Source organism: Medicago sativa, chromosome 7, assembly GCF_051527215.1.
Source record: "Medicago sativa cultivar Bolivia chromosome 7, Bolivia_mono, whole genome shotgun sequence".
NCBI lineage: Eukaryota > Viridiplantae > Streptophyta > Magnoliopsida > Fabales > Fabaceae > Medicago > Medicago sativa.
Window position 1 is genome coordinate 98,331,750 of NC_140755.1, and position 16,926 is coordinate 98,348,675.

The window sequence follows — 16,926 nt, forward strand, 5'->3', positions numbered from 1 at the left end:
TCCATTTGCATACTCACATCTGTTGGGGGCTCATGCCCTGGAATGTTTATCATTCACCCGTTGGGGGCTTATGCCCTGGAATGTTTATCATTCACCTGTTGGGGGCTTATGCCCTGGGATGTTTTAACCATCCAATTTGTTGGGGGCTTATGCCCTGGAATGCTTAGCATTCAACGCGCGTAGATTGGTACCATCTGCATGATGCATTAGTTGTTGTTGTCGTTGTAGCATTGTCGAGTTGTTGTCGTTGTAGCATTGTCGAGTTGTTGTCGTTGTCGCATTGTCGAGTTGTCGGTGTCGTTGTGGATAACGTTGTTGTTGTTGTTGTTGCTGTACCTTGTTGCTGAAAATAATTATGTCGTTGCTTATGTGTTTATTTATATACATTATTAATGACGTCTATTGTGATATGCTTGTTGATTTCATTAATTTGATGAATTATATATTATTATTATTGGATAAGTTTCTCACCCCTTCTGCGTATATGTTGCCTCGACCGTGGGTAATGTGCAGGTACTGATGACTGGTAGGTTTGGTCGGCTCAAGTGTCTAGGGCTCTGATACATACTAGGATGGGGAAATCGTTGCGAATGTCTTCTCATTCTTTTATGTATCACATATTTTGGAAAAGACTTGCTATTAGAGTTTATCGTTGTTGAAAATAAAGTTGAATTATGTTGGGGCCTTTGTGCCAAGATTTTCATTAATGTTGAATTTTGGTGGAAATTATATTTTAAAGAATTATTCTGCTGCAGTTTATTAAGATTCTTTATGTTGGCCTTAAATAAATAGATATTTTCTATTTATGAATTTTTGAAAAGTAGTGTGACACTCCGTTGTGTGATTACTCTGATTATAATAATTAATATTACGTTGTTGGGAGAACGGGGTGTTACATCTGCCGCCACACTTGAATAGAAAAAGGACACCAAAAAGCTAAATCCTCTGCTTCGTCGTTACAACCAACGCAGTTCACAGGACATTGAACTCCTTTATCTTGTAACCGGACCCTTGTTGGCAAGTAACCACGACACACACACCATATGAAATTCTTGATTTTTGGTGGTACCTTCAACTTCCATATACTTGACCAATAACCTAGTCGTCTCAGAAGCGAAGTATCTACTAGTTCCTTAACACAAAGTCTGTAAGCGCTTTTTACCAGGTAAATATCATTCTTTTCCGCTTTCCAAACTATACGGTCCTCCGAAACATTTGGAATCAACAGCGTATCAATAATATCATTTGTCATATCCTATCGAAAAACTTGATGATTCAGCTCCACTTTCCACTGTTTATGCGCATCATCAATATGGCTATTAACCGTAAAATCTCGAAACAAAGAGGTGTTAAGCACAATGCTGTCAATGCATCGACCATTTTGAAGCGATGGTTGATCAATGATTGGGATAGAAGAACTGATGCTTATACACTATCGAACACCTCCACGAACAATGAAACGAGCGTGAAGAATACGTCATATGTATCTCAGATTGTGACCCAACTTAGTAGCAAGATAATTACAAGATGGGAAATACCTTGCTTTAAACAACGAGAGACGAGAGAGGTGGGTTGTAACACCCACCGTTGACGAGGACATGGGAGTGGTCGCCAGTGCACAAGGCACGACAATGAGCGGCTCCCGACAGTTTCTAGAGGAACCGAATCACATCGGAATGAGAGGGATCCTAAGGCTGTGTAGGTATGAGACTACATGGTTGAAGGAAGACTTATAAGAATTGTGCGGTACTACCTATATCAACAAGATGCATCTTCTTTTCGGTAGCTCAATCCATAAGAACTACACAGTTAAGCGTGCTTGACTTGGAGCAATTTTGGGATGGGTCACCTACCGGGAAGTTTCCCGGTAAGCGTGCGAGTGAGGACAAAACACGCTGAAAAAACTCGTGTTGGTTCGTGGGGTCAGTCGACAATCTTGAAAGCAGTCTGGGATGTTACAAATGGTATCAGAGCAGACCTCTCCTAGTACGGTGTGGTTCGGGGACGAACCAAGCGAAAACTGGTGGGCATATGTAACACCCACCGTTGACGAGGACAGGGGAGTGGTCGCCAGTGCACAAGGCACGACAATGAGCGGCTTCCGACAGTTTCTAGAGGAACCGAATCACATCGGAATGAGAGGGATCCTAAGGCTGTGTAGGTATGGGACTACATGGTTGAAGGAAGGCTTCTAAGAATTGTTTGGTACTACCTATATCAACAAGATGCATCTTCTTTTCGGTAGCTCAATCCATAAGAACTCCACAGTTAAGCGTGCTTGACTTGGAGCAATTTTGGGATGAGTGACCTATTGGGAAGTTTTCCGGTAAGCGTGCGAGTGAGGACAAAACACGCTGAAAAGACTCGTGTTGGTTTATGGGGTCAGTCGACAATCCTGAAAGCAGTATGGGATGTTACATGGGTTCCGTTTGCAGCTTCCACCTTGTTTACCAAGTTTATGGGGTCAGTCGACAATCCTGAAAGCAGTATGAGATGTTACATGGGTTCCGTTTGCAGCTTCCACCTTGTTTACCAAGCATGGCGAGATAAAATCCAATAAATCCTTAAAACCCATGCCCCCATGTATTTTGTGCATAGCCAATTTTTCCCAAGACAACCAATGAATGCCTATATCATTTGGACCTCCATGACCCCACCAAAATACATTCATCATTCTTCTGATGGATGTAACGAACAATGTAGGAAGTTGAAATAAACTCGTATCATAAGTTGATATTTTTTTAAAGACTAAACATATTTGAGTCTTAAATTAATCAATTTTTATCGGATAAAATTATTTAATTTATTTTATTAAATTTATACTATTACTATATATATAAAAAGAATAGATAGATTGTTTTACCTTGAATTTTTTTTAAGGAAGATTATTTTACCTTGACAAAAACCAAGATAGATAGATTATTTTCACTTTAAAATTTTAGGGTTTTAATTTCAATTTACCCCCACTACACCATAGCAAGCAAGTAATAGCGTTTTAGGGGTTTTCTGTTCTGTTTCTTCTTCGAATTCATCATCACTGATCGGTCAGCTCTCGAAGGAGAAGGAGCCATTACAATTCAAACCGCGATGCCTCGGTACTTCTTTATTCAAATTTCATCTGAATTCAATTCATGTTATTATTCCTCAATCACTCACTTTTTTTTTTCCTTCCAATTTGCAGCTACTACTGTGACTACTGCGATACCTACTTGACCCACGATTCTGTAAGTTTAGGGTTATACAATTTTGATGGAAAGTTAAGTTTTTGTTTTAATTCCATGAAAAGGTTGTTAGTCACATCACAATTACATATTTTTACTTTGTTTTCTTTGTTTCTTGCAGCCATCTGTAAGAAAGCAACATAATTCAGGTTACAAACACAAGGTACTATGGAATATGAAATACTATCTTTTCCTTAATTGTATGTTCTTTCTGCTAGTGGTGTCATAAGAAGGTCTTGGGTTTGGGTTCAATCTCCAGATCCAGCATAAAAACTAACAATACTAACATTTGCTGTTTCAAATAAAAAAGTTATTTTTTGCTATTTTCACATGGTATTAAGAAAAGTCAGCATTGTTTTTAATGCGGCCATTTTGTGTATGAATGTGTTATGTGTCCAACTTTGAATTCTCATCTCTCAAGACAAATTAGTATATTTATAATGTGTATATTAAGGTTTTATTTGGTAAAAAATAGTGGATAGCTGATAAGCTAGCTTATAGTGGGTAATTGATAGCTTGTTGTAGATAAATTTGTAGTATTTGGTAAAATTAGCGGTTGAACTAACTTATAAACATGAAATGATATAAAAAAGATATTTTTAATTAATATTTAACTTTTTTCAATCGAGATATCAGGCGTAAAATGGAGAGAAAAGATGATAAGCTTTAAGCTGCTTGAATTAGCTTATAAAAAATGCTATAATCTAGTAAAAATAAGTTATAAACTCATGAAAAAATCCCGTTAAAAAAAATGCTCGTAAGGATATATAATAAAGCTTATCATCTTTTCTCTCTATTTTACAATAAGCTCATATGACTATAAGCTCAAAATTGTGTCTTGCCAAACAAAACTGTGTCAGGATATATAATAATATACTGTGACTATTGACGACAAGATGATTGTATTAAGGCTTATAGTTTCATTCTGATCTTTTAAGACAAGTGCTTTACATTGTATCTGTGATGTTAATGTCTTTTCATCTTTTAAGGCAAATGTGAGGCAATACTACCTGCAATTTGAAGAGCAACAAACCCAAAGTTTAATTGATCAAAGGATTAAGGAACATCTCGGGCAAGCTGCAGCGTTTCAGCAAGTTGGTGTAGCTTTTAATCCCATGATGGCTCAAAGGCCTTCTATGCCCATCTTGCCACCACCAAGGTTGCCAATTCCTGGAAGTGTTCCAGGCTTTGGTGGACAACAACTATTCCCAGGGATGAGACCTATGATGATGCCTAGGCCAGGTCCTATTGCACCAGGTAGATACCATCTCTACCACTCGTCCGCTCTTTTCATTGAAGCATCTGTTTCCCTCATTTTACATGCAGATATAGTTTTTCTTTTTATTCTGTTTACCTCGAATGTGATTATGAGTATGTTGATGGTTCACTGCAAATTACTTGATTGACTTTCATTTTCTTGGGAATTTCAATTTTTCCAACTATGTTACTTGGTTGTTTGGCTTTTCTCAATTTTTAAAAATCTATTATTCTATTGAATTAAAATTGTAAGTCAAATTGTGCCTGTGCTCATGTTCAAGCATCAACAACTAGTTGCTTTGTTCATGTGGTGTAACTGGTTTCGTTTGGAATGCACAGGAGGATATTATTCTGCACCTGGCATGCCACCAACTTTACCTCCACCTGGTGCTCCCTTAGTACCTGGTCAAACAAACACCCTTCCTAGGCCGCCGACACTACCTCCACCGCCGATGGTTCCTGGAAACACTGCAGCACCAGCCTCCAATGGCGCTCCCCCCATGGTTTCATCAGCAATGTATCCAGCCAATTCATCAGCATCGTCAACCGGAGGCTATGAAAGTTACAATGCCAACACACAACCACCATCAACCGGAGGCTATGAAAGTTACAATGCCAACACTCAACCACCTGAGGGAAATAACTAACCTGGTCTGCCATAATGCTATTTTGTATGGAAGTACCTAATACAATACTTATTCTTGCTGTTTCCTATGGTAACTGGCAGAGGGAGTTAGTTATTTACATAGATTCTCACATTGACTGCAAGTTTTATATTTGCCATGGTCCATGGGAGTTCCGATTATATCTTTTTATGCTCTTCTTATCAGCAATTGATCAATTGGGGGACCCTTATTTGCCATCTTGTATTTGTAGCAACATTATTTTAAGATTTTTGGAATGTAGTTTCTCAAGCGGCATGGATGTGAGGAAAAGTTGTACGGATTACTATTCCTGAGTGAAAGAATTTTTAGTTGCCTAGAATTTTCCTTGGATATAATAACTTTGTAAAAATTTACTGAAAACTTGCACCAAAAAAAAAAAAAAATACTGAAAACTGATACTGAGCACTGCTGTTTCTTGTAAAGTGTGATGAATTCCTTTTGTTAACAAAATATGTTCAGTAAATGGATTGATACCCAAAATCGTTGAATTTGATGGCAAAGGTTCCACCACCAGCTGTTCTCCTCTGTAAAGAATTCGTAGATGCCATTGTAAGTTCAAGTCTTTTAGTCGTAGTAGTACACCACGATTGGCGGAACTTAGTTAGGACATATGGTGGCCACGACCACTCCAAAAAGAAAATTATAACCCCTACACTCCAACCATAAATACCAGCCACTGTCCTGCAGACGCCATACCCATGCTCTCCTTTTGCAACTCCATTCCATTTGCCCCAGCTCATGTTTTGCCGCCTGGCTGTGTACTGTTCCTTCCGTGCACGTTTGCCTGCGTGTGTGACACAATGTCCCCCCCTCTCCACTGTGTGTCTTTGTTTGTCCAGTCTCTAATGTGTGCGTCTGGCGTCACGCAGTTTGTCTGTTGTCGTCTCTGTTTGTCCCTCAGGAATCAATAAGTTCAATCCTTCCTTAATCGATTTTCTATGCGAATTGGGTACTTTTATGTTGTGATTGAATTAGTTTCCTATGCAAATTGAATTGATTTATTGTCGTTGCTACTTTGATGCTACAATATGAAAAGAATTGGGTATTTTTTCTGGTACTGATGTATGAAATTGAATTATTACGCTGCAAATGCCATCTTTCCTTTGATGCTGCTGTAGTGCTGTATGAAATTGAACTGTCCTGCTCTATGTCTATGAAAAGAATTGGATTGTGGCCTGCTGGGTGGATGTTTTGTATTGCATCACTTCTTGAGGTTCTGATGCGGTATTCAGTAAGATGATGGTTTTGATGGTGTGCATATGCTATTATATGATAGTCTGTGTTGTGATAGTCCATGGAATGAAACTGTCAATTGCCATTTGTAAATTGAAGATAGGATTGGTCACTATTCTTGGATATAGACTGTGCACTAAATATTGTGCTTGGAAGTTCCAGAAATTACCATAGGAGAGATCAAGTGGTTCAGCTATGTTTTGGGGAGGTGGGGGTTGAAATTGATAGCAACATTGAAGTTTGCTGCTGATTTTTCTGGTTTTTATTTTTCTGTTGTGTGTATGCTGCTGATTTTTGGGTTTTTAGGCTACTTGGTTGCTGTGTCTTTAATTCATGTTTGTGCTGAATAATCGTAATTATTTTGACATGGTGGGACTTGTGAACCTGTCATGGAGTTTATTGAATGGCCACTCATATCATAATGTGCAATTTGTAAGTGTTATGGCGATGCGTTGTTTTGGGTGACTTTTTTTAGGAGTAAAAAATGAAAATGTTAAAATCTTGTTCACATACCAAAGAAGTTTCTTAAAATTTTAGTGAAGTAGTATGACTTTAAATATTTGGCCTTCAAACGCTGCCACTGTACACGGCCGTTTGAAAAATGATAGATCTGTCTCTAAACAATTTATTTTTTGTATGTGAAAAATGATAGATCTATCTCTAAACACTTATATCATATATTATACCGAGCCATACATATATTTGAATTCGAAAGTTCCCATAAGTTGGAAGCTAATCCAAATTAAAATTGGCTTTAGTCTTAACTTATGCTTTAACATTATTGGTTTGCAGTAATTAGGCCTATGAAATTTTCCAGTTTTAGTTTTTGCCTCGTGAATATCCAATTAGGCCTTCTAATGAAATTTTTTTATTTGCATATTTGGTTTTCATACCTGCTAGTTAGTTACAGTGTCAACTTGCTCGTCAACCTTGATGATCTAAGTTTGATATTTTGGTACATTGAAAAAACTTGGCCAGTGTTACTTTGAATCCAAATCAGTGACTAGTGGTGTCAATCAACTTCATGCTGGAAAGTATCCTTACCCAATGAAATCTGGTGGCTACATTCTAGCTCGCTCACAACTCACAAGGTTGTGTAGTATTTATATTCATCGCAGATAGAATTCAAATGAAATCATCTAAATTATAAGAACAATTTCTAATTGAAAATTTCCCATTACACCTAATTTGAATTAAAATTAAATGATAACAATGAAATTGCAATTGTATATGTACGCAATCTAAGTTTACATGTCTTAAAATTCATATGTTAAAAAACTACGTAAATTGAGTTTACATGAGCTATGTTAAGCATGCTATATAAAAAACTCAATTTACATAAACTTATTTCATGTAGACTACTGAAACTTGCAAGGGCTGTGACTTTGAATACAATTGATAAATTATTTTGGGATGTGACTGGAAATTGCCTTATATAAATAAAATAATTTTTTCTTTAATTAACTTTAAACATTCAATGATTTGAACGGATCAATAATGAACAAAATTTTAGTCGTTATATTTCACAAATTACACAACTTATCTCCAACAAAAGGTGAATAAGCGTCTCTTTGGATCACATTCTGGTGTCCCAGTGATATATTATGCTTTAGAATAACACATCAGAAAGTGTTTGACACAAAGCTAAGCTGTCAGTTGCAATCATGAGAAAATAAAAATTAAAACATATTATCTATTAAAGATAAAATCAGAATCCATACACACCTTGGTCAACTTATATTACATTAAAATGGCTCCCTTTGCAAAAAAGAGCATTCCATAGATATCATTTGCCGTCATTGAGTCACTTGATTTGAACATGGCTCAAAACAACATAAAGGAGACTAAGTTGCATTTGTAAGTAACTGATCAAGTAGCATCTGTACGTAAACAAACATCTGACAAAGAAAGGGCCATTGTTTTTATCAATTCAGTAGACCATAGTAATATTACCTCAGAAATGAGCTATTCTCAAGATACAGGCCTCAAACGCCTTCTGTAAACCTTCCCAAACCAATTACATCTACCTAGTTTATTCTTTGTAACTTGATTCGCGAACAGTTTATGCCTGCCAAAGATGAAGTTCACAGCAATGTTAAATTTTAACAAGATTGTCAGGATGATGCGTTAATGATCATTTTATCAAAAATACAGTGCATTTTTTCTTATTCTAGAGCGCAAAACAATAGACTTGCTACATCATATATACGAAGTTCCAAAGTTAATTTATCTCTAAGTGAACAAGAGTGTTTTCACCCTTAAGTGCCTTGTGGTCTTAACACACCAAAAATGAAGGACAAATATAACTATATTTGTTCACTTTAGAGATAATATAACTTCACCGCGTACCTAGTTCAGATACAACAACTTCAAGAGTGGCAACTGGCAAGAATGAAAATATTAGGTTCATCATAGTGGGAGATATCTAGCTAACATAGTACAAATCAAAGGTAGCCTTTGTATAGTTAGGTTAATATATCATGTTCCAAATATTATATCATTATACCTCAAAAGTTCCAAATGACATCTAAATATCATATCATCAATATGAAGGATAAATGACTTTCATATATCAAATTATACCTCTCGAGTTCCAACTTCTGGATTATAATTCCATTCAGAACAAGCTCCGAACTGTAAATAGCAGCTCCTGCAAATTTAAGTCTTCTCATATGTCACATGAATAAAGGTTAAAACGCAACTGCGTTGTTCATTGACAAGATGGAAGGATTCAAAACCTCTCTTAAGGAAATGGCGGCATATTGCAAAGTCTTCTTCACAAGAAAGAATCAATAGATCATCTAAGATATTATCATTCTTGTCTGCAAATATCTGATTTTCATCCACTAGCTGAAGAATGAAAAACAATTTATAAAGAATATGTGATGAACACGACATAAGAAATAATCCAAAACACCTAATATTGAAACCACAGGTCAATTGCAGCTGTGGAGTGGCATGCATAGATGAATAGGCATACCTGACCATGAACAGCAGTAACCAAGCTTGCAACTACTTCCTTATTAGGTTTGATGTGTGGTGTTATGTAGACTCGTTTACCCTGCAGAGCGAAGCAACTAGATTTTGAGGCAAGAGCGCATAAGAATTTTAGCATAACTGAAGTTTATACAATAATACAAATACCTTCAGGAGTGGCTTTTGTCTTGCTCGAGCAAGAGAAACTGGCATGCTAAAGCCTATTTCCTTTTCCTTTTTCATATCCCTCAAAACATAATTTTTCTCATCAATCAAAAAGTTGGCTTGTCCACAACTCTCAAGCCATGAGTGTGTCAATACTAAGTTCCCAAGAGCCATTGCTTCCAGCATATTCTTTGTACGTGCAAACTTGTCTGCTATGAAATGAGTGGCTTCCATTGAGTTTGATGCAGTAGATATATTAAGACGTGCCAAGATCTGCAAGGAGGATAGAACAACATCATTAATCGATAATCACAACATTTAGCATCTCCTATGATAAACATAAAAGCAATAATTTACCTTCTGTTGTTGCTTGAGGACATTGTCATCCAAATGTTGACTAAACAGAACTCGAACATTTGTCATATCTCTTCGATGTCTCAAATCTTTACTCATCATTTCTGATGTGGATTTGGGAACACCTAACCTGCTAAGTTCCTTCAAAAGTGAAGACTTTGGCAGGTTTTTCTCACATGCTTTTTTGCGGTGCTCATTGCGTGTATGGTTAGCATTTGAATTTTTTATGCCTTCACATGGAGCAACTGAAGCAGAAATTTCTGAACTTGATTGTACAACACTCTTGTTTGATAATATTTCAACATGTGCCAGCAACAAGGGACGCATATCATGCAGGTTTTCAAATTTTATAGCATCACCAGCTGAAACTGGGAGAAGACAAGATTTACGCACAGCATTTCGGCCCTCTAGACTTCTAGTGGAACAGAAATTGTTTTCTTTATCATCAATACCCAAAACTCTTGGGGCATTAGCTCGCTTTCTTTTTCCTCTTGGTCCTTTTGGATAATCCCAAGAATCAATCTTTGAAAAACTGCTGGTAACTGATATCTGCGGACTAACTTCAACCTGGTGGTTCAAACTGCTCTTCCTAGCCACACCATATGAGCTAGTAGATAAACTAAGACGTTTAGCCTTAACGTCTGACACCACTGGATCTGCCACTAAACACTTTCCCTTCCTCTTATATTTAATAGTATCCTCCTCAACATTATTGTTCTTCTCTCTAGGATGGCTTGGTCGATGATTCATTCTTGTCCATCTATTGTTCTTCTTTCTAGAATGGCTTGGTTGATGTTTCATTCTTTTCCATCTGCTCTTATTCTGGATTTTGGGCTCTTTGGAAGCAGGTTGAAAAATCATACCCTCTCCTCGTAAGCAGACCTCTTCATGTGATACACTTTCACTGCATATTGATGAACTGGTAATATTTTTGAACTCCCCTTCAATAGTTAACTTACTTCCCATTATTTTTTCCATTTCCCCTGAGACAAGATTTGAGTCTTGATTGTAAGTTTGCTTGCTAGCGGACTTAGAAGTTACTTTGCTGAACCTACAAGAAGATACATTTAGCATGTCGGATTTTAGTGCAATAGAATGTGAACCAGGATTCTCTTTAAATGAAGAATTTTTCTGATGAGCTTGTTTCAAATCACTCAAAGATGCATCAAACACTTTCTCTGGTTGGGGAGTATCACTGAAATGAAAGCCGGCAGGGGACAGATTGGCCAAAGCATCCATAGCTTCAGCAGCTATTTGAGTGTCTAAGCCAATATCAGACATGTCTTCTGTACGTGCTACACTAGAATAAATATCCACGTTGTCTCTTGCGGCACATGACTCAACATACAACTCCTTGAGAGAGTTATTACTGTCAGCTGCCATTGTTGGTTCTTGGACTAAATTCTCATCACATCGATTACTTGCACTATAGTTTCCTTGGTTCTCATCACATCCATTACTTGCACCACATTTTCCTTGCTTGCTAGCGGACTTAGAAGTTACTTTGCTGAACCTACAAGAAGATACATTTCGCATGTCGGATTTTAGTGCAATAGAATGTGAACCAGGATTCTCTTTAAATGAAGAATTTTTCTGATGAGCTTGTTTCAAATAACTCAAAGATGCATCAAACACTTTCTCTGGTTGATGAGTATCACTGAAATGAAAGCCGGCAGGGGACAGATTGGCCAAAGCATCCATAGCTTCAGCAGCTATTTGAGTGTCTAAGCCAATATCAGACATGTCTTCTGTACGTGCTAAACTAGAATAAATATCCACGTTGTCTCTTGCGGCACATGACTCAGCATACAACTCCTTGAGAGAGTTATTACTGTCAGCTGCCATTGTTGGTTCTTGGACTAAATTCTCATCACATTGATAACTTGCACTATAGTTTCCTTGGTTCTCATCACATCCATTACTTGCACCACATTTTCCTTGGTTCTGAAGACGACTACCTTTTTTCTGGCTTCTTCTCTTATAGGTCAGTCCATGGCTTCCAAAATTGAAAGATGCTTCATGTTTTTTACAGAAAATACCAGCTTCTTTTAAATTTTGATTACTGTCAGCCCATTTGAAAGGGTCTTTATCTTCATTTTGAGTTCGAGCTTTAAATTTCTTAGCCAGACTAATTGACCCTCTCGCACTCGAGACTTGAGGTGATTTCTCCATAGCGGTCTTTCCATTTTGAAACCCTTGAAATAGATCCACATCTATTGACGACAAGTACTGATCCACGAAACCTAGTGCAGCTACGGTTGGTGAGTGAGCATCATATGACATAGCAGGTAGACATTGATGGTTGTTGTCATCAAATCTCTCAGCATCAATTGAAGCTCCTTTGTCACCTTCAAGCACATTATGTTTTATAAAAGTCAATCATTCATGAACAGCTCTAGAAATTGCATTTACTCAGTCAACTACTTATTAATAAGGTATTATGGTAAGTCAAAGCAAGAATGGTTCACAACAATTTTTTTATCAAAAATACAAAAAACTGTCTTAATGTTAAATGGCTGTGATAAAAGTTAAAAAACACATACCAGTACCAGATTTCCCACAAGCTGTGACATTTGATTTTGAGTTTGCTTGCTCACATGGTAACTTAGGCAATCTCTTCTTGAAGAGCACCGAAGAATTGTTCACCGCTGGACTACTTTTATCCTGAAGAAATCTTTCACCAACTGTCACTTTGCCTGTATTATTCATTTCTTCGTCCTCGCTATCAAGCACCACTTCTGTCTCATACTCACATGTTATACCAGTTATCATATCCTCTACAGGCTCTGAATCCTCTACAATCTCGGTATTATTAAGATCGAGATTTTCCAACCCAGTTTCGGTGAATGGACCATCGACCACTAAGGTGTCCTCAAAAATCTCCGTTTCTTGATGGTTCTCATTTCCATTTGCATCTTTAGCTTCATCTCCTAATCATATTGAATCAACATTCTTATCAACCTAACGAAGTTCTATCTATACAATATTCCATAATAATCAACAAAAAGAAACATAGGCAACAATATCATAATCTACAAAGCACTGTCACATATACCAACACCAAACACGACACAGACATGTAGACACCGGTAACAATTTGAAAAAATGAATTAATTGAACGTAATTACATGTGTCGGTGTTGTGTAGGAGTCCGGCTTCATTCACAAGTGTCGGTGCTATAGAGTTCACAATTAGTTCTTAATTTTTACTACATTTTTCAAATCAACATGTTGCAGCATATTTTACAATGCAGTACTGCACAGTGGATGATACGAAATCGAACATACTTAATTAATCAGATTAAGTGGATTAATCTCTATTTTAGTTTCTGATTGAGATTGATCCATCAAAAACAGGTATAATAATTAAAAAACAAAATTCAAGACCAAACTACAATAGTACATTCAGAAAGTAAAAAAATCGCAGTTTCTGAACAACTTCAAATCGCACAGAAAACGAGAAAATTGAATAAAGTAAATAGAATAAATAAATAAAAATAATGAAAGAAAGAGAAGCGTTGAAGAATCGAAAATTACCAGAAGGTGCAGATGAAGGTTGAGTGTTCGCCATTGGATTGAGAAATCCTTTGGTTCTTTTTTGTTGTTGTGAAACTTGCTTGAAATTACAAACAGTGTAATATGGATGATAAATTTGATGAGAGTGAAAATGAAGTAAAACCCTAACACTATGATGAGATTGATAACATAGATGATGAGGGTGAAGATGGAAAAGAATAAGAATTTATGTATGAATGGAGAGGGGAAAATCAAAATTGTTGGGAATATGAAGCGGAAATTTTTAGCGGGAAAATGATTGCAATTATTAAGTAATTAATACATATATATTCGAAAGAGGAACAACAAATGGGCATTTGGTCTAGTGGTATGATTCTCGCTTAGGGTGCGAGAGGTCCCGAGTTCAATTCTCGGAATGCCCCTTTTGCATTTTAATATAATATTCATTTTTAATATAATATTCATTTTTTTTATTTCCATATCAGCGGTAAATGTGTTTGACTGTATCATAAATGTCCTTTGAATATTACATCGATGTCGAGGAAAACTTATTCTATAATGCTATGATGCATTTGTTTTTGTTGGAAAAAAAAAAATACACTGACAAAAAGCTTTGCTCGGAATGCCCCTTTTGCATTTTAATATAATATTCATTTTTAATATAATATTCATTTTTTTTATTTCCATATCAGCGGTAAATGTGTTTGACTGTATCATAAATGTCCTTTGAATATTACATCGATGTCGAGGAAAACTTATTCTATAATGCTATGATGCATTTGTTTTTGTTGGAAAAAAAAAAAATACACTGACAAAAAGCTTTGGTGACAAAATATTCTATTACTATCCAAAAAATAAAAATTATTCTATGAATGTAGTCCATGCATCTTATCCCAAAAAATATCACGGGGTATGCATATAATTTGCATATATTCGTTGGCACGTTGACCAAATTACCCTTGCAGTACTTTTTCTATAACAAGCACTGCAAATAACTTGTTTTTTCTCTCTAATTTTTATTTGTCTCATAGGGACTCAAACTACATTACACTCCAGTGTGTGAGATCTGATTCATTTTGGCAGAAAGTCATGTTAAGCATTTGTTTGAGGTTGGTTTCACACTTCATTTTTATGCTCTTATCTATACTTTCAGTTTGATGATTAAAAAATGAAGTATAAGATGTTCTGCTTGTACTTTTCAACTTCTCTATTGAATGAGTGACTGTATATTTTATTTTATAACTTTGGATCCTCCTTCATGTTCTCTGATTATTTCCAAGTTGTAAATAAGTTTTCAGCTTACGTTTTTTCTGCTAATTGTTGAAAACAGAAAAAATCTCCCCTGTTCAAGGCCTTTGTTTGCTGAGAGCTTCAACAAATTATTATCTACTCAGACTGGAAGGTATGGCCAAACAATCCTTCAGTTTCTCTGTCTTAGGCTTACATTTTCTTTTTCTATTTATCTATAAGATGGCAAACTGTTATTTATTATGATAAAAAATGACACCCTGAACTGAATACTGTATCGCCTTTGAAACCTCTTCGGCAAACTCTTGACTTTGGGATTAATTTAACAACCATGATATAATACTCTTAGTCATTAGATTAATCCAACGACCGAGGTTAGGCCAAAAGAAACCATAGAGGATGATCAAATGATGCTCAACATTAAGTAAATATTATCAAAAGGATCTTTGTTGTTTAATGTTAATGCCTTTCATTCACGTCTGATGTGGTGGTCCAGGAAGCTACAAGACAAGGTAGCACTGATAACTGGGGGAGCTAGTGGAATAGGAAAAGCTGCAGCAACAAAATTCATCAATAATGGAGCAAAAGTAATTATTGCTGATATCCAACAACAACTTGGCCAAGAAACTGCAAAAGAACTAGGACCTAATGCTACCTTCATAACTTGCGACGTCACAAAAGAATCAGACATATCTGACGCAGTTGATTTCGCCATTTCTGAATACAAACAACTTGATATCATGTATAACAATGCAGGGATACCCTGTAAAACTCCTCCAAGCGTTGTTGACCTCAATCTAGAATCTTTTGACAAAGTCATGGAAATAAATGTTCGCGGCGTTATGGCTGGCATCAAGCATGCAGCGCGTGTAATGATCCCGCGTGGAACTGGATCCATTCTATGCACTGCCAGCGTCACTGGTGTGATTGGAGGGATGGCGCAGCATACATACTCTGTATCCAAGTTTGCGGTTATAGGCATTGTTAAATCCATGGCTTCAGAGCTATCCAGGCATGGAATCCGAGTCAATTGTATATCGCCTTTTGCTATTCCTACTCCTTTTGTCATGAGCGAAATGGATCAGATATATCCACATCTTGACTTGCAGCGACTTGTAGAAATTGTTCGTAATGTTGGTGTCCTGAAAGGAGCGAATTGTGAACCCGATGATATTGCTAATGCTGCACTTTACCTTGCATCTAATGATGCTAGGTATATCAGCGGGCATAATTTGGTTGTGGATGGAGGTTTCACATCTTTCAAGAATTTGGAGTTTCCTGCACCAGATCAAGTGCATTAGAAAGATATTCTGCTTTCAATTTTTAAAGCTTGTTTAAAGGGGTGGATTGAAAGAGCTTATTTAGACTTGTATAATAATAATAAATATGTAAGGTTGGAAAAGCAAAACTCATTACAAATAGCTCATTATATAACTATATGGTGATTTCAGCTTATTTTTCTAATTTCTCCAAGATAACTTGCAATAACAAATTATTCAGAACTTGTGCGGAGTTTACCTTTATTCCCTATCTGATTGTAGAAACATCTTACACATACGGCTTTATACAATAAACACTTAATAAGTGATCAATTAACTTGTCGATCCAAACATCCCCTTAAAGTTGAGTCAAATTCACCTTTTCAATGTTCTTGACACATCATGCCATGTGAGTAGCATCTCTGAACAGGGTTAGTTTCATACCAAAAGGTTGGATGCCAATTCAAGGGACTAAGAACGCATGGCATTTGAATTCAGTCTGTAGGGAAAGCAAGAGTGACTGAAGCTCTCAGAGCACCCTACAGTTTGATTGTAGATGGATGAAATGACTTCTTAAGAAGTAATATTAATGAGGTGGTGATGGAACTTTTATTTTTATCAAGAACAAGTACAAATATCCTTCTAATAAAGTTAGAATACCATGGCAGCGGTAAGCTAGCAGCTTAACTAAAAAATTGATTTTCGTATCATTCAACATTAAATAATGTTTGCATCTATACGTATTTTGAAGAAAAGCAGAAGAAGAAATGAGACATCTCATTCTGTTAAATGAGCGACAATTTCACAGTTGCTTAGCATAACATGGCACTGATGAATCAAACTTGAAGACATTAAAATTGTTGTAAAGTGATCTAGCCTATTATTATTTATGAAAACAAAAAAACTAAATTAAGTGTTGTGAATTATAAGGAGAAATAAATTGGAAGCAATGGATAACTGGCCTGTCTTTGTTTAACTGTTGTCTTGCATTTCAGTACACATTAGAATAGAGATGTATCTACAAAAGAAGTGG

At 36.4% G+C, this 16,926-nt stretch overlaps 3 protein-coding genes and 1 non-coding gene across 5 annotated transcripts; 3 read left to right on the forward strand and 1 right to left on the reverse strand.

The window, feature by feature from the left end:
• The first annotated feature begins 2,978 nt into the window (after positions 1–2,978).
• LOC146910969 (U1 small nuclear ribonucleoprotein C-like) lies at positions 2,979–5,462 on the forward strand. 2 transcript variants are annotated; one of them, XM_085727361.1, is made up of 5 exons: positions 2,979–3,095; positions 3,182–3,224; positions 3,343–3,384; positions 4,211–4,478; positions 4,818–5,462. In XM_085727361.1, exons 1-5 carry the CDS (start codon positions 3,088–3,090, stop codon positions 5,123–5,125), a joined length of 669 nt encoding a protein of 222 aa, XP_085583487.1. In that variant the 5' UTR covers positions 2,979–3,087; the 3' UTR covers positions 5,126–5,462. The 2 variants fall into 2 exon arrangements, with proteins under 2 accessions (XP_085583487.1, XP_085583488.1); XM_085727362.1 differs by having other exon boundaries at positions 4,821–5,462.
• Positions 5,463–8,049: 2,587 nt separating this feature from the next.
• On the reverse strand, positions 8,050–13,624 carry LOC146910970 (BRCT domain-containing DNA repair protein). Its single transcript, XM_085726719.1, has 8 exons — positions 13,408–13,624; positions 12,415–12,801; positions 9,875–12,219; positions 9,521–9,790; positions 9,357–9,437; positions 9,115–9,226; positions 8,960–9,026; positions 8,050–8,444 (listed from the first exon to the last, which is right to left on the reverse strand). The coding sequence occupies exons 1-8, from the start codon at positions 13,439–13,441 to the stop codon at positions 8,348–8,350; spliced, it is 3,393 nt and encodes a 1,130-aa protein (XP_085582845.1). The 5' UTR covers positions 13,442–13,624; the 3' UTR covers positions 8,050–8,347.
• Positions 13,625–13,736: 112 nt separating this feature from the next.
• TRNAP-AGG (transfer RNA proline (anticodon AGG)) lies at positions 13,737–13,808 on the forward strand. Its single transcript has one exon. It is a non-coding gene; the product is annotated as a tRNA-Pro (tRNA).
• Positions 13,809–14,338: 530 nt separating this feature from the next.
• On the forward strand, positions 14,339–16,098 carry LOC146910972 (NAD(P)-binding Rossmann-fold superfamily protein). Its single transcript, XM_085725737.1, has 3 exons — positions 14,339–14,495; positions 14,717–14,788; positions 15,131–16,098. Exons 1-3 carry the CDS (start codon positions 14,476–14,478, stop codon positions 15,933–15,935), a joined length of 897 nt encoding a protein of 298 aa, XP_085581863.1. The 5' UTR covers positions 14,339–14,475; the 3' UTR covers positions 15,936–16,098.
• Positions 16,099–16,926: the final 828 nt, after the last annotated feature.